The sequence below is a fragment of the Microcaecilia unicolor genome, chromosome 1 (assembly GCF_901765095.1).
Source record: "Microcaecilia unicolor chromosome 1, aMicUni1.1, whole genome shotgun sequence".
NCBI lineage: Eukaryota > Metazoa > Chordata > Amphibia > Gymnophiona > Siphonopidae > Microcaecilia > Microcaecilia unicolor.
The window spans coordinates 389,290,919-389,312,345 of record NC_044031.1 but is presented as its reverse complement, the minus strand read 5'-3'; the positions used below and the strand labels follow the sequence as shown (position 1 = coordinate 389,312,345).

The 21,427-nt window shown below is 46.0% G+C and overlaps 1 protein-coding gene across 1 annotated transcript in view; it reads left to right on the top strand.

The window, feature by feature from the left end:
• Window positions 1-21,427, top strand: part of NPTXR (neuronal pentraxin receptor) — a 124,876-nt gene that overhangs the window by 79,742 nt on the left and 23,707 nt on the right. The window contains exon 2 of the mRNA XM_030210872.1: window positions 16,821-17,076. Within this exon, the coding sequence (XP_030066732.1) occupies window positions 16,821-17,076 (256 nt within the window). The remainder of the gene's footprint in view (window positions 1-16,820; window positions 17,077-21,427) is intronic.

Below are 21,427 nucleotides of genomic sequence, written 5' to 3'. Positions count from 1 at the left end.
GCATTACTGAGGTTCTGTGACGTAAATCATGCAAAGCTGGTCATTAATGCAAGAAATGTGAACACTAGCATGCATAAAAGGCTTTGACCTCTTTTTCTAGAGCTGCCAAAGGGGAAAAGTGACCTTTTGCATGGCAACAGTAGCAAACATTTAAAGGGCCCATCAGTCTGAATCAGAGGACCACCTGACTCCCTCTTCTGGATGGACCTCCCTGGTGACCCAGGGAGCCTGACACTCATCCCACAGCTCCAATGTAGGAGGAAAAATTATATAAAGCTCTCTATAGCCCTCCCCCAAGCCCCACCCCTTCCATAAATGAGGGTCAGCCTAGCATCCACGCTCTAGCCCCTGAGACCTTGATTCACCCCACAGATGTCAACCTCTAACCTCTCCCACAAGTAACATGTTCCCATGCCATGTAGAATCTTAAATGTGAGCATAACTACATCATATTGGAGTCTCAAACTACAAGCAACCAATATAATAGATAGAAACATAGAAACATGACAGCAGATAAGGGCCAAATAGCCCATCCAGTTTGCCAGTCCTCAGTAATCTGTATTTCCTCCTTTTTCTAAGAGATCCCACATGCCTGTCCCGCACTTTCTTAAATTCTGACACAGTCCTTGTCTCTACGACCTCCACCAGGAAGCCATTCCATGCATTCACCACCCTTTCTGTGAAAGAGTATTTCCTCAGATTACTCCTAAGCCTATTTCCTCTTAACTTCATCATATGCCCTCTCATTCCAGAGTTTTCCTTCATTTGAGACCCACCTCTTGTACATTAATGCCACTGAGGTATTTATTTATTTTTATACCATTTACATCATTAACCAAGCAACGGGCTTATCACTCGCTGAATAGGAAGTACCACAGCAGCCCAACAGTACTTCCCACCCCTAGCACGTCGTCATATCCAATGCTACAAAAATATATTTATTTTTGTAGAACCGGAGTGTACCCGGCAGTAATCGGGCAGTGCCATACACTGCCCGGTTACCACCAGGTTAGCGCAGGAGCCCTTACCACCACCTCAATGGGTGGTGGTAAGGGCTCCCCCCCTCTCCCCAAAATGGCCGCACGGCAAGTGCTTTACTTGCCGCACAGCCATTTCCTGCAGGAAAGAGAGACTTCCCTTTTACCAACTGCGGTAAAAGGGGGCTTCGGCATATGTGAAAAACATGCAACAACGTCAGTGCAGGCCCCCTTTTGCCGCAGCTTGGTAAAAGAGGCCCTAAGTAACTAAGTACTTCAGTCTTGGAAGGACAGGTTGTTGTAGACCTCTTCTGCTAATTTGTATTGTCTTTTGGAGATAGGTAATCATTCCTTTATGATTGGTGGGCCCTTTTGAGTGGAACAACTTGCCTGCGGAAATTAGGAATCAGACTAACTATTGTTGCTTTCAGAAGCAGCTGAAGAATTTTTTGGTTTCTTAAGGTTTTTAGCAGTTTTATGACATCTTGAAGTTTAGTTACTGCTTTTGGTCTTATGCTGTTACTATGTCCAGTTACTGAACTGAAGAACAATAAGGCATCGTGTATGTACTCTTTGCCTTGTTTTATGTTTCTCTTATTGTATCCCACCTAGATCTGTGGATAGAACTGGTAATACGTTTTTAAAATAAATAAATAAATAGAATTCAATTGGCACAACGGAATTGACTTGAGATTACATTTCCAGTTCTGAGTCTTATCAGACTCCTAGATCTTTCACCTTCCTGACCATGGTCAGGAGACCCCTTCTAACATTATCTGTTTTGACCCCTGCATACCCACTCAGAAGGCCTCTGATTTAGCCACATTCAGCATTGACCTAGCCTGATGCAGCCAACATAGTGCCTCTTCCATATGCACATTCAGTCATTGATTACCACTCTACTCCTGATTCACCAGACCCAAGATCTAAATATCACTGGTATGGAAAAAAATATTTCAGTCCTGCTTTGTTAGGAACTGTCCACTATAGCTGTACATACAGATTAAAAAGATAGAATGATAACAGAGATTGCTTTGGTACTCTGCATCCCATCTCTTACTCAGAGGAGCAATATGATCGTAATACTACTCACTGTAGGCCATGTATCAAACACAAATCCAACTAGAGAAGTACATTATTCTAAATAGCTATCTTTCAGAACTGTGCCATTGCTAGCCATATCAAACACAGAAGTTAAGTCTAAGAAAATAATCACAACTCCCTCATCTTAATCTGATCATCTATGAAGATCATCTAACACTGAGACAATCACCATCTCGGTGTCTTGCAATCTTTGAAAATCTGTTTGATAGTCACTTAGTATCTGCTATCACAAAGTCTACCAGCTGATTCAGTAGCACCTTCTCAATAAGTTTACCTAAACATAGTAAATGACTGTAGAGACATGCCAGTAATCAGACCGTTCTTGATCCAGTCCCATTTGCTTCAATAATGGCCTAATGGTTATCTTTTTAAAACTCCTGGAAATACACCTTCCTGAGGGGGCATGTGCACTACAGCACTAACCTCTATAGTAGGGTTCAACAAGGACAGGAGTCTTCCTTACAACATGAGGAATGCAATTTCATAAAGATTCCTTCCAATATCTGCAATCAAAGAAATTGTCCTTCATTCTTCCTGACTACAGCCCTTACCCATCCCCTCAACAAATTCAAGGTAATCAACCTCTTCCTCCCGCTTCTTTCCTAACCTATACTCACACTAACTACTCTTCTTCCTCCAGCAACCTCCCATCCCATTACAAATGCAGGCAGATAAAGCTCATATGGTCTATCCATGCCATCCATGCTATCTACTCCCGTGCACTTCCTTAGAGATCTTACATACTTGTCCCAAACTCTCTTGAATTCAGAGACTGTTCTCTCCACCACTTCCACTGGGAGGCCGTTCCACGATTCACCATCCTTTCCATGAAGAAGTATTTCCTCAGGTTACTTCTAAGTCTATCCCCTTCCACCTTCATCCTATGCCCACTTGCTTCACAGCTTCCTTTTAATTGAAAGAGACTTGCCTCCTGAGCAATTATGCCACATAGATATTTAAATGACTCTATCATATCTCCTTTCTCCCACATTTCTTCCAAAAAATATATATTGAGATCTTTAAGTCTGTCCCCATATGCTTTATGACGAAGACCATTAACCATTTTAGTAGGCACCCCGACATAATAGCCGCCTTCTAGACTGACACTATCCAGCCCCATCTCAGCAGCCCTGTGCCCACCTTTAGTTTACCATGCTCCTCATGAACACAGTCCTGTGAAAATTGTTCAGGGACTACCACCTCTCCATTCCTATGTGTGTTTGTCTTCTGCGGGCCTACTCCTGGCCCTTCAGCTGTGAACACAGAACAGAAATATTTGTTAAGCAATTCCGCCTTATCTTTATCAGCTTCTACATATTCTTCTCTTTCATCTTTGAGTCTCACAATGCCACTTTTGCACATCCTCCTATTGATTTATTTATTATAATTTGCAAGGCTTGATATACCACCAAATGCCAAAATATGGCTTCAGAGCGGTTTAAAATAAAAAGACACTGACAAGCTGCTAGAGAAGGTAAAATAGTTTTTACCTACATATCTAAAAAATGTCTTGTCCTCCCATTTTACTGTATTGGCTATTTTTCTTCCATTTACATCTTTGCTTTCCTAACTACTTTACCAGCTTCTCTTAGTTTTTCCAGATATTGCCACCTGTCTTCCTCTTTCTGTGATTTCTTGTAGTTTATAAAGGCTGACTTCTTTTTCCTTACCTTTTGAGAACCAAAGCAGCCTCCTTTTCCTCTTACTTTTGTTTACTTTCCTTACACAAAGGTTTGTTGCCCTTAAGATAGCTCCTTTCTATTTTGCCCACTGCTTTCCAACTTCTTCCAGATGTTCCCATCCAGACAACAATTCCTTGAGGTAATCCCCCATCTTAGTAAAGTTAGTTTTTTTGAAGTCTAGAACCTTCACTTTTGAATGAACTCTCTACACACCTATCTTAATATTAAACCACACAATCTGGTGATCACTGGATGCCAGATGATCACCTATAACATGAGAAACACTCTCTCTATTAGTAAGCACCAAGTCCAGTTTGGCCCCATCCCATGTGGGTTCCATTACCAACTGCTAGAATAATTCACCCTGTAGAGAATCCAGGATCTCCCTGCTTCTAAAGACCCCACAATAGGGATACCTCAATCAACATCTGGCATATTAAAATCACCTACTAGTAGTACTTCCCCTTTCACAACTAATTTTTGAATATGTTCAATTAAATCTCTGTCCACTTCTTCTGTCTGTGAAGGAGGCCTGTATATCACATCAATGTTACTACATTTGCCATTCTCTCTTTCCAGATTGACCCACAATGCCTCTTTCTTACCCTGTAGGTCCTGTAATTGTGTGGCTTTAATATTATCTTTAACATATAATGCCATTCCCCCTTTCTTTCTTCCTTCCTACCCTGTCTTTCTTGAATAGATTATAGCCTGGTATAAGTATGTCCCAGTCATGGTTCGCTGTGAACCATGTCTCTGTGATCACCACTAAATTCAAATCAGCCTATTCCATCACAGTTTCAAGATCTAAAACCTTATGTCCCATACTTTGGGTACTGTATATACTGCTTTCCAGATGTTGCCCTTTTTCCCCATTTGTGTAGAGGTATTTAATGCTTCACTTACCTGAGGGCTTGCACTTACCTGAAAGCTTTGATCACCCTGCCCCAATGATTCTAGTTTAAATCTCTGTTCAGTAGGTTAGCCAATCTGCTGCTGAAAACACTTCTTCCCTTCTTTAATAGATAGACACTATTTCTGCTGAATTGGAAAAGCACCCCATGGTCCAGGAAGCCAAAATGCTCTTGATGATACTATCTGCACAGCCACATATTCATCTCCATCTTGGCCTTTACCCTCAACTGGGAGAATTATCGAGAACATCGCCTGTACACTTGTCTGCTTCACCCTCTCTCCCAAAACCATGAAGTCACTTTTGATACATTTGGAGGGGTACCTAGCAGTATCATTTGTGCCAACATGGATGAGCAGCTTTGGATAATAGTCAGCCATTAGACTTGATGAGTCTCGGCAAGCTCTCTGTAATATCTTGAATTTTGGCAGCTGGCAGACAGCACACCTCCCGGGACAACATGTCTGGTCTGCAGATGGACACCTCTGTACCCTCAGAAGAGAATCTCCAAGCACCACTACCTTTCTCCTCTTAGTGGCCACTGATCCATCAATATTTAGGGCTTCTGAGCTCCTATGCCTCCTTTCTCTGGGATGCTCTCACCGCCTCCACTTCCAGGGTTGCATATTGGTTCTTCAGTTCGAGGGCAGGTGGAGTCATGGTATCGATCCTGCAGGGTCTCGTGATATGAATCCAGTTGTCCTCTTTCAGCACAGCTTCTTTTTCCCCAATGCTGGAAATCTTTGATGCTTCATGAAGCATTTCATCAATGTATTTCTCATTTTCACAGATGCTTCTCAACCTCGCCACCTTCTCTCTCAGTTCTTTCACTTCTTTCACGAGTGATTCAGGCTGAAGGCATCGTGCACATGGAACCAGCTCCTCTCCTGAGATCACATTTTCTGTCTGCAAAGAGGTAGAAGCTGTAATTGGGGCAACAGCTTTGGTGATACGTTGTTTCACAGCCATACTGCATTTGCAGAAGTATTTGCACCTGTAGAAAGAAAACAGCTCTACCTAAGTACCCAACTTTTCCTCAGCTGTCCAGTAGGCTAAAAGTAGCAGCTGTCTTCTTTTGTATAAATTTTAACCCTCAGAAGTGCGGGGACTTCAAAAGAGATTATTTAGGTCACCTCTCCTTTTGAAATGGAGGTAAAAATGAAATCCTGGACCAAGCAAGCAAAGACACTCATTAATGAGAAAATTAAACTAAATCCTAAGATAAAAAAAATACAGCAACAGTTTTCCCAGCAATATAAAATTAGAATTCAAATAAACCCATTTCTAAAATAAATAAATCAGGCACAGCACTCATTACAACTCTATAACACTATCCGCCCCCCCCCCCCCCCCTCGATATTCAGCACTTTTTAACCATCCAGAAATGGCCACTGACCAGTTAAATAGCTTTTCAGGTGCCTAACTGCTAATATTGAGCATGAGATAACCAGTTATCTCTGCTGAATATTGCTGGTTAACTCTAGAAAGATAACTTGCTATATCACGCGATAGCCAGCAATATCCAGCACTGACCGGCAAAGTTTAGTGGCCAAATTGGACCACCTAAATAGCAGTCCTATCTTTGCCACTATAAGCTTAACTGGCCAGTGCTGAATATTGACATAGCCGGTTGTTTGAGCTGGCCAAAAAAAAAAAGAAAAATCAATGCCGGTCACTGGAAATGGCCCGGCATTGAATACCCAGGGTCAGCGTAGATCGCAGCACTTAGGAGGGCTGCCTCCCGTTGGATGAATACCAGCCTCTACTTATATAAAACCTTAACAGAGACTTAAAAGGCTACACTACACTATTGTCTAAACTGGCTTTGCTAAACAAGTAGAGCAATTTAATAAAAAAAGACAACGGGCCCAATATTCAATCCGCAGGAGTTAGCCCAGCTAACTCCCATGGTCAGCGCTGAGCCCAAATATTCAATGCCGGGTCGTTTCCAGTGACCAGCATTGAATATCCGATTTATTTTCGGTTAGTTCAAACTTAACCGGCCAAGTCGATATTCAGCACTGGCCGATTAAGTTGGAACTGGCCAAAGATAGGCCTGGTATTCACATGGCCAAATATGGCCACCAAACATAGCAGACGATATGCTGAAAATCGGTGGATAGCTGGTTAAATTGTGTGGTATAACTGGCTATCTGCTAACTGTGAATTTTCAGTGGCTGGCCATGTCCCACTGAAAATTCACAGATAGCCAGTTATGGGGCATTTAACCAGCCAGGTGAAAATCCTGGCTAGTTAAATGCTTCTGAATATTAAATTAAATTAAATTATGGTTTATGATTTATTAAAACTTGCTATACTGTTCTAACTGCCATGACAGAGCAGAGCGGTATACAATCTAAAAATGTAGAAAAGAAAAGAACTCCATTAATGACAGGAAAGGCGCACATTCATTCTAACAAAGAGAGAGGATAGACGAACAGAACAGTAAAACAGAGATAAAATGTAGTGGTCACAACTATCACAGGGAATCTCAAGGGATTACCTATTCAACCCCAAGTTTGAATGCAATTTCCAGCAGGTAAGATACAGCAGTGAAGTTTCAACCCCTCAGCAGTCCCTCTCTCAGCATCTCTTCAGATGCCAACTTGTCACATTTCTCATGTTCACCCTCCAACTTGAATTTCTATCCTCAGTAAACAGCTCCACCATTCTTTTTTTTTTTTTATTTGTAAGAAGTCTTTTATTGAAAATTTGCAATAAACAATGTACAATAATCATCGCTCTACATTGGAGTGTTTACAATATAGTCTCAGCAAGGTGAAGTCCAAGTAGAACAATGAACTGCTACCGTACAACAGTAAAATATAACTGTAGAAACTTCAACTTTGTATTATTATGTTTTAATAAGGAAACATTCCCCTCCCCCTAACCCTCCTCTCAACAGTCGCCCTTTCCAAAATTAAGACCTACCTAATCCCTCCCTCCCCCTGTTTTCTTCCCTGCCCTTCATGGCTGTCTCACTTTGCATCATACAGATTTTTCCCGTGCATCTATGCTAGTAATTACCTACTGCAGTAGCAAAAAACTGCCATATATCATGCCACTTGTGCAGTTGATGTCTCCTGACTGCCAAGAGTCTTTCCATCTCACACACATGTTTCAGTTTATTGTGCCATCTCTTAACCGACGGGACCCCGTGGTGCTTCCAGTGCTGAGCAATGGTTACTCGTGCAACACACACCGCCTGCCTCAGCAGCTTATGCTGCGCTGCCGGCATGCCCTCTACTTTTGCAGCAAAAAGAAACACCGTCGGGGCCCACGGAATGGGCGTTTGTAACCAGCTCTGCAACCTGTTTTGAACCGCTTTCCAGAAAGCTCTCACTTTATGGCAGTTCCACCAGAGGTGCCCCATCGTCCCCCTCATGCCGCACCCCCTCCAGCAGAGACCTGATGTGTTTGGGTATATGCGCTGGAGGCGATCAGGGGTAAGGTACCATCTGTATAGCACCTTCACAGCATTTTCCTTTAGCGGGACATGTGTGGAAACCTTTGTCGCTTCACGTTCTATTCTCTCCCTCCCCGGCACATCCAGTGTCAACCCCAGCTCCCTCTCCCAACCTCTCCTATGACATTCATACACAGGGTGCTGCATAGTAATGTACTTGTAAAGTGTACCTATCAGGCCTCTAGAAGTGGTTAACTTATCACATATCTCCTCTAAGTAGCCCTTGGTCCGCTGGATTACCGTGGCAACGGCCTTGGTGCGCAGGAAGTGAGTTAATTGGTAGTATGCAAAATCATCTCTCAACACCCCAGGGTTTCGTGACTGCAGCTCTCCAAATTCAAGAAGAGTGTCCCCATCAAACAGCTGGTCCCATGTTCGTAGCCCTTCCCTGTACCACCGCATGACCAAACCCTCCGTCGTCCCTGGCAGGAATAATGGGTTGTGTGCTATAGGGGCCAAACGAGTCAAGGTACATTTACCCCCCGGAAACAACTTGTCCCAGTAATGAAGGGTAACCTCCACCGAGGGACAAACGCTCTCGTCAAGCTTGCGAAATGTCTTTGGTAACCACATAAGCGCTCCCAGCGGTGTCGTACCTGCGGAATGTTGTTCCAAGTGCACCCACTGTCTGTCTGGATATGCCTGATACCACTCCAAAGCTACCTTTCCCTGGGCCGCCCGATAGTACCAGAAGACATTCGGGACCGCCAGTCCCCCGCGGCGTCTTCCTTGGTACAACAGGGCACGGGACAACCTAGGATGCTTTCCTGCCCAGACGAAACGCACAATTTTATCTTGCAATGAGGCTAGAAATCGCCTGGGCATCATTACAGGCAGCACCTGGAATAAGTATAAGATTCGAGGTAAAACGTTCATCTTAAGAATTGCTATACGGCCAAACCAGGAGACCTCTAAATCACCCCATCGTTCCATATCTGCTGCAAGGGCTCGAACCAGGCCTCTATAGTTGGCAGAGAATAGATCAGACAGGTTGGAAGTGAGATTCACCCCCAAATATCTAATGTGTCTACCCGCCCACCGAAAAGCATGAGCAACTTTAAGTTCTGCAACTGTAGCTTCCGGTAGGGAGATATTTAGGGCCTCGGATTTTGTCATATTGACTTTAAAACCCGATACTACAGAATACTCCTCAATAAGCTGAGCAAGTCTAGGGAACGCGTCACGGGGACGGGTTATATACAGCAAAACATCATCCGCAAAGAGTGCCATTTTATGCATTCTCCCTGCCACAGTAGGCCCTGCCATCAGCGGGTCTTTCCGAACCCTAGAGGCAAATGGTTCCATAACAAGTGCAAACAAAAGGGGGGAGAGAGGGCAGCCCTGTCGTGTGCCCCTATGCAAGGAGAAAGAGTCTGAGTGACTGCCATTGATCTTAATGCAGGCTCTAGGGGAGGAGTAAAATGCTTGTATCCAGCCCTTAAACCGCGTACCAAACCCCAAGATCTCCAAGGTCCTATACATAAAAGGCCAGTGGACCCTGTCAAAGGCCTTTTCTGCATCTAGGCTTAAGAGGCATAATGGTCTCTGATTTCGCTTGGCCAGATATATAAGATCTAAGGTGCGTCTGATGTTGTCCATCGCCTTTCGGTAGGAAACAAAGCCCACTTGGTCAGGGTGCACTAGGGTTGGCATCAACGGTGCAAGCCTATTGGCAAGGACCTTAGCCAGAATCTTGACGTCGGCATTTAGGACAGATATGGGCCTATAAGAGCCACAGTCAGTGGTATCTTTGCCGGGTTTTGGGATCACCGCTATCCAGGCCTCCAACATTGTCCACGGCAGATTTCCCCCCACCCCCACCTGGTTGAACATATCAGCAAGCAGGGGGGCCAATTCAACGGCGAATGTCCGATAAAACTCGTTGGGAAAGCCGTCAAGCCCCGGAGACTTATTTGAGGGCATACCTCCAATCGCCTCCTGGACCTCTTTAGGTGTAACAGGCTTCTCCAACAATTCCTGGTGTTGCCTAGCTAAAGGGATGAGATCACTATCTTGCAGATAGTTGTCTATTTTTTCCCCAGGAGGATCGATCTCCTGCTCGTAGAGCTTCTTATAATATTCTCTAAAGCGCTCACGGATGAAAGCCGAATGACGCAACAAATCACCCCCTCTGTCTTTCACCTGCTTAATCATTCTATCAACTTTCTGTCTTCGCAGTCGCATTGCCAGTAGGCGCCCAGCTTTATTAGTTAATTCGTACGATTGTACCCCTTGTCTCGCCCTTATTAACTCGAGTTGTTCCGAGTACATCAGATTCAGTGCCATTCTCTCCCTACACAGGGCATCCCAGATTTGCGGCGTGGGACCAGCTTTGTGCTGTTGTTCCAATGCCTGTATCCGCCCTATGCATGTGTTTAAGCGGGATCTACGGGCTCTTGCTCGAGTACTAGCCAATTGCAAAAAATGTCCTCTGGACACCGCTTTTAAAGCGTCCCACACCACATGCATCGGTGGGCCAGAAGCTAGGTTGTGCTCAAGGTATTCTTTAAACACCTGTTTATAGCCCTCCACCACCTGCTCATCCTGCAACAGGCTTGTGTTCAGAGACCAGCGTCTATCTTTCACTTCAGTTTGAATATTTGGGAGAGTGACCCATATTGGGGCGTGATCAGATATCGTCATACTACCAATTCCAGCATTTGGGCCTAATTCCACTAGCGTGGTGTCTAAGAAGATGTAGTCAATACGGGAGTATGTTTCGTGCACTGGAGAGTAATATGTATAGTCCCTTTCTGTATGGTGTGTCAACCTCCAAAGATCTAAGAGCCCCAGGGAATAGGCCAACGAGACCAGCGATCGTGCTTCTTTGTGCCCCTCCGTCCTGACAGGCCCAGAGCGATCTTGTCCTGGGCTCATAACAGCATTGAAATCACCCCCAAGTATAAGCGCCCCTGTAGTGAAGGTCCCCAATAAGGCTTGTATTTTGTTAAAAAATTCCCCTTGTCCAGAATTTGGGGCATATATTGATGCCACCGTGAGGATTACTTGGTCTATCTTAAGTTGTAGAAATAAAAAACGCCCCCCAGGGTCCCTTTTAGTCTGCATCACCTGGGCCCCCAGTGAAGATTGCAGCAGTATCGCCACTCCTCCCCTCCTGGAGTCCGCCCCGGATGCGCAGTAGACTCCTGAGTAACCAGGGCAGGAGAGAAATTTCTCGTGTTTGCGACGCAGGTGTGTTTCTTGCAATAAAACTATGTGTGGTTTTAACTGGTGGAGTTCTCCATAAAGCTTCTGTCTTTTTTGAGGCATGTTAAGTCCCTTGACATTATAGGAGACTATCTTCAGCTCAGGACACATGTCTTATCGTGTAAAAGACAGCTAATATCTGCAAAGTGTAAAAGCAATGCACCTCCCCCTTGTGAGCAGCACAGGTCAGTAGAGCAATAATTATTACCTATATCTTCCCTCCTCCCACAACCCACCCTTATCCCTCTATCCCAGTCCCTCCCCCCACATCTCCCCCCTGTTACACCAGCCAGGAGTATAAAACCCCTAGATGGGATCCGAGTAAGTGAGTCACAACACTCCCGACACCTCAGCCAGACATCCCCTCCCCCCGCCCAAGTGCTTTCCAGCATTCAACCGCTATTGTATGCCCTCCTGCCCATCCCCCTTCAACATAGTGTTATTTCCTGTAAAGTGTATCTATACACTTCCAGCTTCAGCCAGCCGCGTCGTGTCATTCATGCAATCCGATCAGTCCTACAGTCCCACAGGCCTCACCTCACATCAAGAATTAGCTGGTCATACAGCAAACTTGGTCGCCAGTTAGAACAGTTCCTGGCGGACCAATGGTAATCTGACATAGTGGCACATGTCTTTGTCCAGTTACTCAGTCCAAATGTCTCTTGTCTCTCCTGGAGTCTGTCCAGTCATCTCTTGTTGCTGCCTCGTCGCACTGGCCCCGATGCTCTTTGCCAGCCCTGAAGCTTGGCCATGGTGGATGAGGCCAGCTCACCTGGTGGGATAGCCGAGTTCACCAGCTCTGCTGCGTGTAGGGCCTCCCATGCTTCTTGTAGGGATCTCACACGGTATTTGCTACCCTTCAGGGCAAAGTTCAGAGAGAACGGGAAACCCCATCTGTATTGCACTTGATGTTTTGTTAGTATGTCTAGGGCTGGCTTCATTTGCCGTCGTTGCTGCAAGGTATATTGCGACAAATCTTGATACACCAGTACTTTTGCGCCTCCAAACTCCAGGTTCTGCGCCTTCCGCGCCTTAGTCATGATCAATTCCTTGGTTTCGTATTTGTGGAAGCGGACAATAATATCTCGCTGCTGCTGTTCTTTGCGAACTCCAAGCGCTCTATGTGCTCTGTCCAGCTCCACAGTATTCTCTCCCGCTTCTGGGCCAAGTAAAGAGGCACAGATTGTCTGCACGATCTGTGTAACATTCTCTGTTTCTCCTCCTTCTGGCACCCCTCGAAACCTAAGGTTGTTCCGCCTCCCTCGGTTTTCCAAGTCATCTATCTTATATTCTAAGTCCAATCGGTGTTTGTCCAGTGCAAGCAGCTTCTCATTATGCTTAAGCAGTGTCTCTGCCTGTTCCTCTAGCTTAAGTTCTGCGTCTTCCACCCGCCCCCCCAACTCACGGAGGTCTGTGCTCAAGGAATCCATGCGTTCCAAGATTTCATCCTTCGACTGCTTTATCTCCGCCTGAATGTTCGCTAAAAACCTCCGCAGTTCAGTTGGGATACTTTTTTTGGAGGGCGGGTGTCGCTGCTCGGCCTGCGACTGGGCCGATTCGGAGTCGGAGCGCGAGGCCCGCTCTGGTGACTCGTGGCGTTTGGCGCTTTTTCCCGCCATGATTCGCTCAGACCGCTCGCTCTCTTTTTTTCGCGTAGCGGGAGTTTTGCTCATCGCCGATTTTGTTGAAGGGAGCGTTTAATAAGCTGGTTTCGCTAGGTTCTCACGCTCGCTGCCGTTTTTTATAGCTGTTTAAAGCGTAAATCAAGCGCGAGGAGACGGAGCTCTCAGGCTAGGCTGCCATCTCTCCCGATGACGTCACTTCCTCCAACAGCTCCACCATTCTAAAAGGGTTCTGGGTTTTATTCCTATTTTGCACAATTGTTTGAGATGAAAAGACTTTACTCTTGCTTTTTTTTTTTTTTTTACTTTCTTGTGTAACAGGTATCCTGAACCTTACATGTATGTTTACTTTCCTACAGTTTTTGTCGGTGCCATGACTCATTTTTCCTTACCCTCTTTTTAAAGCCTTCAACTCATCAATGACTCAAGAGGCATTCCGCCCTTTCAGTACCTGCACCTTTCCTCACCTTCTTTTTCCATATCTCTACCAGCCCTTACACAGTCTTCCTTCCTTGCTGTCCAACATAGGACAGGATAGTACTGCACACTGTTCACACAAAGCAGAAGATGGCTCTCTCATCCCTACTGTATCACAGTAGACCACAGGGTGACCTGACCAGCAGGGAACGTCTTCTACCAAAGCTTCTCTGATATGAATGAGCCTCACCCGAAGCACTGTGACTCACAGACAGTTCCAATATGTGTTCAGCCTTGTCTGTTGTAATCTATACCCACTGCAACAAATCTATCATGTCAACATTTTCCCTAAATTGCTTCCTATTAGCACAAACCATATCATTCCAAGGCACCTTCATATCCCCTACAATACTTCTGTCACTAAATATTATAAATACCTGTGCTAGTATTGACAAAACTTCCCCTGCTGTTTTATGACTTCAATTTTGTTCTCGGTTAGTATTGTTTTCACATATTATATAAATATAAGAGGTGTGCAGCCCAACTATTTTTCATTTGGTTGCATTTCCCATGTCATTTTTTTCATTTTGCTTTTCAGTTTTTTGCATTTCAGGAGCAGTATTGTAAATGGTGTACAGTCTTCATGAAGATTGCACAGTTTACAACATTTCCCAGGTTATTTCAAATGAAGACACATCTCTAATAACAATTATGGGGGCAATTCTACAACTGGGCACATCCATTTAGGACAGGGCTACTGAGGGGAAGCACAGGTGAGATCTAGTGTTTTTCCTTCCATCCCACCCCCCCCCCCCCCACCCCCCACACACCTATGCGGAAATAAGAAGTTACTGCACAGGAGACGGGGCACAGCAGAAAGAAGGACCCATGGCCAGCAGAGCAGTGTCTCTCGATCACTGCTGCCTGCCATTCGATGACTCTTGGTTTTCCTATACAGAGAGAGAGTTAGCCTAGGGGTGGATGGGAGGGACCATAAAGTCAGAGGACAGAAATATAAAACTAGAAACCAGTAAAGCTCCAAGTCAGAGGAAAGGAAGGTTAAAGGAAGGGGCACACAGAGAAGAGAGCAGTTTAGAATTTATCAAACAATCCAGAACACAAATTTAGCTTTAGTCGTGCAGTGCTTTTCAATAGTTCTGAGTCAGGAAGCTCTATTGTACAGAACTGGCCCCAACATAGATCCTTTGAGGCAGTCCACTACTCACCTTTCCTTCCTCCGATTGAATTCCATTGACCACCACCCTGTGGCATCTGTCAACCAGTTTCAAATCCAGTTCACCACTTTGGGTCCTAACTTCAGCCTGTCAATTTTTTTCAAGAGCCTCCTATGAGGAACCATGTCAAAGGCTTTGCTGAAGTCCAAGTAGATTACATCTAGCGCTGAAAAGCAGCAGGATAATGTTGCTCTGAGGAAGTGACAGTTGTATCTTAGGTTTCTGTTTTTTTTCTATGGCTTGAGTGAACAGTATCCTTTTTGATGTTATATGACCCCTGATGCAGTCCATTTGGGCAAAACATAGTCACATCTGGTGTAATTTCTATAGTTGCCTCTGGTTCTCTGGATTTTTTTAGCAGTTCTCCTTTGTTTTTGGTGCTGGTGGTATAGCTATTTCTTGTGCAAGATTCACAGCGCTTGACAGTACAACACACAAGAGCTCACACTGTGTAATCCTTCCCACCTAGTCAAACGAGAGCAAAACAGTCCCTTGCAATATTTCTTGCCTTTGACAAAGACCCACTTTAGCAGACCAGTACACACTCCTATTGGGTACCAAACCCCAATCAGCCAATCAGAGAAGAGCTACTATCCCTTCTCTTTTTGTTCTCTATCGTCCCTGGATCCTCTCTTCTGTCAAGTGCCCTGTGCTAGCCTGCCTCAGGTTACAGCAAGGAGATAGCATGATGTCACAAGGCTGATGCCAGTCTCCACTCACTCCACCCAATGAGGTTTTAATTCTCCCCAATACAGCTATTGCCATCTTGCACTCAAAACAATGAAATTAATAGGGTGTCAAGCTCCACCTACTGGCTTCAGCCCACATAATGGGCCAAATAAAGCTCATGCATTGCCTTCTCCTGTTATCAAACGTCCTTGGGTTACAAGATATGTTAAAATATAGGCTTACAAGGATCATTTTAATAATAGCTAACATAGTCACTGAATTTGTACCAGTTTTCAAAATGAAAGTATGAGCATCCTTTCCCTTTGAAAATTGCCTGAGGAAAATCATTCAATGATTTGCATCTGCCTTTTTCTACATGTACTTTTTCCCTTTAGAAATAAAACTTGTAGATTTGAAAATTAAATCTAAGCATGTTGTTTCCTGCCCTAAGCATGCTCCTGAGTTCCAGGACCACGTAGATCACAGTTTTCAAACAATGAATTTCCCTGGGTGATGGTATTTGAAGATGGTGCTCTCCAAGGGCGGGCTCTATGCCTCAACTGATCACAAGTGTATCCTGGGACAGTCCTTACCCTGACAGATGTGCCATGTTATATAAACATTCACTGCTACTGTACAGCCCCCTCCATCCTCCCCAGCAAGCACAGAATAGCAGAAGCAAAAAGAATCCACTGGGGGGGGGGGGGGGGCAGAGCTGCAGGAAGCAGCTGAGAAGAAATAGCTGAAAGAGGTGTGATATCACCATTTCTGTTCCTGGCACAGTGGTATTCACACACAAGACAATCTTAGGAGTGTCAAGTAATATTTTTAAATCGATGCTCTTTACATGATGTCCTCATGCCCTGGAATTTCTTAAAAGCTGATCTCTTTTTCAGACCAGGGCTGCTGAAAGGGGGAGGGGCAGGGAGGGCAAGATTCCCTGGACCTGACATCCAAGGAGGGCCCAGCTGAGGTCTAACTCTCTCCTGCTCCAGTGTGTCAGGACCCAGGTAATTACATTAACACAATTGCCCAGATCCCACAGAGGAGCAGGAGTGACAGACCTAGGGAGCAGCAGATGCAGGAAGGTAAGGGGTGGGGGGGGGGGTGGCAGCTGGCCAAGTGGGGAGGGAGTGGGGGCGGCCCGAGGGGCTGCCCCAGGCCCAGCTCTGTCTCTCGGCGGCCCTGCTCATTTTCAGAAAAGGAGTAGCCTAGTGGTTGGAGAAACAGGTTATAAACCCAGACAGCACCATTGCTTCAGATCTTGGGAAGGTCACTTCCCACTCCATTGCCTCAGGTACAACTTAGATTGTAAGCCCTCTAGGATAGGGATATAACTAGAGAATTGTAACTTGCCAATCTAAAAAAGAATCCAAATTTTCATATTTAAAACTGAAAATCTAATCTGGAAATGAGCCTATGTCAGCATTAAGTATGTTTGTGTGTGCATTACTGCATGTTTATTTTTATAGCACTGACATATTTCTTTCCCTCCCCTTATCTCTCCTGTTACCTATACTAAATGCAGCAAGAAATCCAACAGCGAATTCGCAATGTCTCCTCACACTCCTCCACCTCCACTCCTTTTCCGGCCCGCGACTCACTGCATTCCAAGATGGAAGAGCTGGAAGGTGAGCTGCTGGCAAAACTCATGGAGCTGGAGAAGGAACGATCGTCCATCTCCAGTGACAACAGCAAGCAGCACCAGAGCATGGAGAAGGACCTGAACGTCCTCCAGAATCGCATTACTGAACTGGAGAAGGGTGAGCACTGCAAGGGGGTGGGTGGAGCGGGAGAAAAGTGCTGAAAGAGTGCAGGACTCAAAAGTGGGAACAGAAGGGGTGGTGCATTATCCCCCAAATTCTATAAATGGCGGCCAAACAAAGGCACATGATTGGACGCATTATCGAACAGGGCCAGTTACCCACATAAAATAATTAACTAATTGGCACTAACGTGGTAAATAATTTGTGGTGATAAGCACTAATTAGAGCTAATTTGTAGTTGCATATATAACAGACTTCTGCCACTATTCTTTAAACAGTGCACCTAACTTCTGTTGTGTGCTAATGCAAAGGAAGCATTTTCTGCGAGGGTAATGATGCATCGGGGGCATTCTGACTAACCTTGTGTGTACTTTATGGAATAGTTTCATTTACATGCCCAACTGCCACATTTAGTCACCACCATTTACGACAGTAAATGCCACTGTCCCTCTAAGCTGAGCGGGAGCCCTTCACCCAGGGGCATAGCCACGGGTGGGCCTGGGCCCACCCAATTTGGGTTCAGGCCCACCCAGCAGCAGTGTTCCACTGGTGATGGTCGCAGGCTCACCTCGCAGCGATTCCCACACGCTGCCTGCCGCTCAACAATCTCCTTGCAGCTATTAAGCGCTAACCGAGAAGCCTCTCCTCTGCCACAACTTCCAGTTTCTGCCCAGTGAAGATGCGGCAGAGGAGAGGCTTCCGGGTTAGCGCTTAGCGGCTGCAAGGAGGTCATTGAACAGTAGGCGGTGTCTGGAAATCGCTGGCGCTGCCAGCGACAAGGAGAAAAGAAGGGAAGGGAACGAAAGATTCTACACAGGGGTGAGGTAAGATGCTGCACGGGGGAAGGGATGATGGGGAAAAGATGTAGCATGGGGGAGGGAAGATGGAAGGAAAGATGCTGCACAGGGGGGAGGGAAGATGGAAAGATGAGGCAATGTGGAGGGGGGAGATGCTGCACGGGGAAGAAGGGAGAGATGCAGCAAAGGGGTGGAGGGGTGAGGAACAGAGAAGTCTTGGCTGCATATGAGGTGGAGGGAAGGCAGACATGCTGCATAGAGAGGGGACAGGTGGTGAGAGGGTGAGAAATGTTGAACATAGGGGTGGAGAGGATGGAGAAATGGTGGGCATAGGGGTGGAGGGAAGGGAGAAATGCAGTGGAGTTCCGAGGGGCGCTGACACCCAGGGCGGATCGCCGATGCACCCCGCCCCCCCCCCCAGGTGCAGCACCCCCCCCCCTCCGTGCAGCATGACCCCCCTCCCCGGCGAAGGGACACCCCCCACCCCGGCAAAAGACCCCCCCCTGGGTGCACGCCGCTGGGGGGGGTGCCGCGCACCGGTCAGCGTCGTTGGTTTCCATGCTCCCTCTGCTCCGGAACAGGAATGTTCCGGGGCAGAGGGAGCATGGAAACCAACGACGCTGACCGGCGCGCGGAACCCCTCCAGCGGCGTGCACCCGGGGCAGACCGCCCCCACCGCCCCCCCCCCCCTTGGTACGCCACTGGAGAAATGTTAGACATGATGGTAGACGGGAGGGAGAGATGCTGCATGGGAAGGGGAGAGAGATGTTGGACCCAGAACACAAAGGAGAGGGAGAGAGAGATGGTGGACAGTGGGAATGAGAGGGGGAGATGGACATGGGGGTGGATAAGAGAGAGGAAAAGGTACACAGTAGGCGGCGAGGGGAGAAAGAGGGAAAATGCTGGGCCATGGGGGAGAGGACAGGAATGAAGAGAGAAGGGGCAGGAAAATATAAGGCTACCAGGTGGGGTGGGGAGGGGATCAGATGCTGGTTAGAAGGGTGGAGGGAGAAAGACGATGGAAATGGTGGAACCCTGTGGGAGAGGCCAAGAGGGGGAGGAGAGGTGGCAAGGAAATGAATGAGAGATAGTGATTACAGAGGGTAGAAATATGGTAATGGGGAGTAGATCCTGTTCTTGACCCACTCCAATCTGGCTTTCGCCCTCTTCATTCAATTGAAACTGCACTTGCAAAAGTTCCCAACGACCTGTTCCTGGCCAAATCCAAAGGTCTCTATTCTATCCTCATCCTTCTCGATCTATCCGCCGCTTTTGACACTGTTGATCACAGCCTACTCCTTGATATGCTGTTTTCATTTGGATTCCATGGCTCTGTTCTTTCCTGGTTATCCTCCTACCTCTCGCTTCGTACCTTTAGTGTACACTCTGGTGGATCCTCTTCCACTTCTATCTCTCTACCTATTGGTGTATCTCAGGGTTCTGTTCTCGGTCCTCTCCTGTTCTCCATCTACACTTCTTCCCTTGGCTCTCTGATATCATCTCATGGCTTTCAATACCATCTTTATGCTGATGACTCCCAAATTTACCTCTCTACCCATGAAATCTCAACCAGCATCCAGACCAATGTTTCAGCCTGCCTATCTGATATCGCTGCCTGGTTGTCTCAACGTCATCTGAAACTTAACATGGCCAAAACCGAGCTTCTCATCTTTCCTCTTAAACCTACCTCTCCTCTCCCCCCTTTCCCTATTTCTGTGGATAACACTCTCATTCTCCCTGTCTCATCAGCTTGTAACCTTGGGGTCATCTTTGACTTCTCTCTCTCCTTCTCTGCTCATATTCAACAGATTGCCAAAACCTGTCGTTTCTGTCTCTATAACATTAGCAAAATTCATCCCTTCATCTCTGAGCACTCTACTAGGACCCTCGTCCACACTCTTATCACCTCTCGTCTTGATTATTGTAACCTGCTTCTCACCGGCCTCCCTCTTAGCCATCTGTCTCCTCTTCAATCAATCCAAAACTCTGCTGCAGGGCTCATTTTCTGCCAAAGTCGCTATGCTCACATTAGCCCTCTCCTTAATTCACTTCACTGGCTCCCTATCCGTTTCCGTATTCAGTTCAAGCTTCTCTTATTGACCTATAAGTGCATTCACTCTGCCGATCCCCAGTACCTCTCCACTCTCGTCTCTCCCTACGCCCCCCCTCGGGTACTCCGTTCTGTAGAAAAATCTCTCTTATCCGTCCCCTTCTCTCCTACTGCTAATTCTAGACTCCGTTCCTTTTATCTTGCTGAACCTCACGCCTGGAATAGACTTCCCGAGCCTGTACGTCTAGCCCCGTCTTTGGCCGTTTTCAAGTCCAGACTTAAAGCCCACCTCTTTACCACTGCTTTTGACTCCTAACCATTACTCACTTGCCCTGCCCTTTATCCTCACCTCTTTATTCCCTTACCCTTAATTGTTCTGTATTCCTGTCTTATCTAGATTGTAAGCTGTTTGAGCAGGGACTGTCTCTTTTTGTGTATGGTGTACAGTGCTGCGTATGCCTTGTAGCACTATAGAAATGATAAATAGTAGTAGTAGAAGATTAAAGAGAAAGTAGGGATGAGGAGGAGTAAGATGGGGAATGGGAGAGTTAGTGGGTGAAAGAAGAAGATGGAAATTTGATAGGTAGTTGAAAAGTAAAAAGGAGGCGAAGAAGGGTGAGAGAGAGGCAGAAAAGAGCTAAAAAGGAATGATCAATATGTCAGAGGCAGGAAAAGTGAGGGAACAGCCAGGAGAGAGGAGAAAAGACAAATGGACTGCAGCCACTTGAAGAAATTGCAGACGACAGAGAGGAAAGCAGAAAAGAGAAATTGGAACCAGCAAGATGGAAAAATAAAATGTCCAGACAACAAAGGTAGAAACAAAGCATTTTATTTTCAATGTTTTAAATGGAATATGTTAGCTTTTGGAAATGTGCATAGCAAATGCCTTTGTATTGTGTTCTGTAGAAAAGGAAATGCATTTCTGTTTTATGTTTCCAGTAGTGCAGTAATGCTATGTTTAACTTCTTGGGGTTCCCTTTCAATTTTTTTCTAAATATTTTTATTTCTAATTTGTGATTCCTTGTTCTGTATTTGGTGGGGTCTGTTGGTGTGATAGTAATGGCAGGTGGGAAACTGGAGGGGAGGCAAAGAGGAGAGGGAATCGGGGAGGGGAGCCCTCCTTTATTTTCTGACCTGGGCCCAAGCAGGTCTAACACCAGTCCTAACCCTTGCTATATAGCTGGTGAGGATTCCCAGGCATCCCCAGCTAAGGACCTCCTCCAAAGGCAGCCAGAACTCCCTTGTACCAAGCTCTGGCAACAGCATCCTTGAGTCATCGACAGCTAAGCATGTGTGGGGTGCTGGCATCAGTGGCTTAGGGTCATTGCTGCTGTCAATATTGTTAGTAATATGTAATTTATCTTTAAAATCAAGCATGATACCAGAAGATTGGAGGGTGGCCACTGTAATGCCAACTTTTTTAAAAGGTTCCAGAGGAGATCCAGGAAATTATAGACCGGTGAGCCTAATGTCAGTGCCAGGCAAAATGGTAGAGAGTATTATAAAGAACAAAATTACAGAG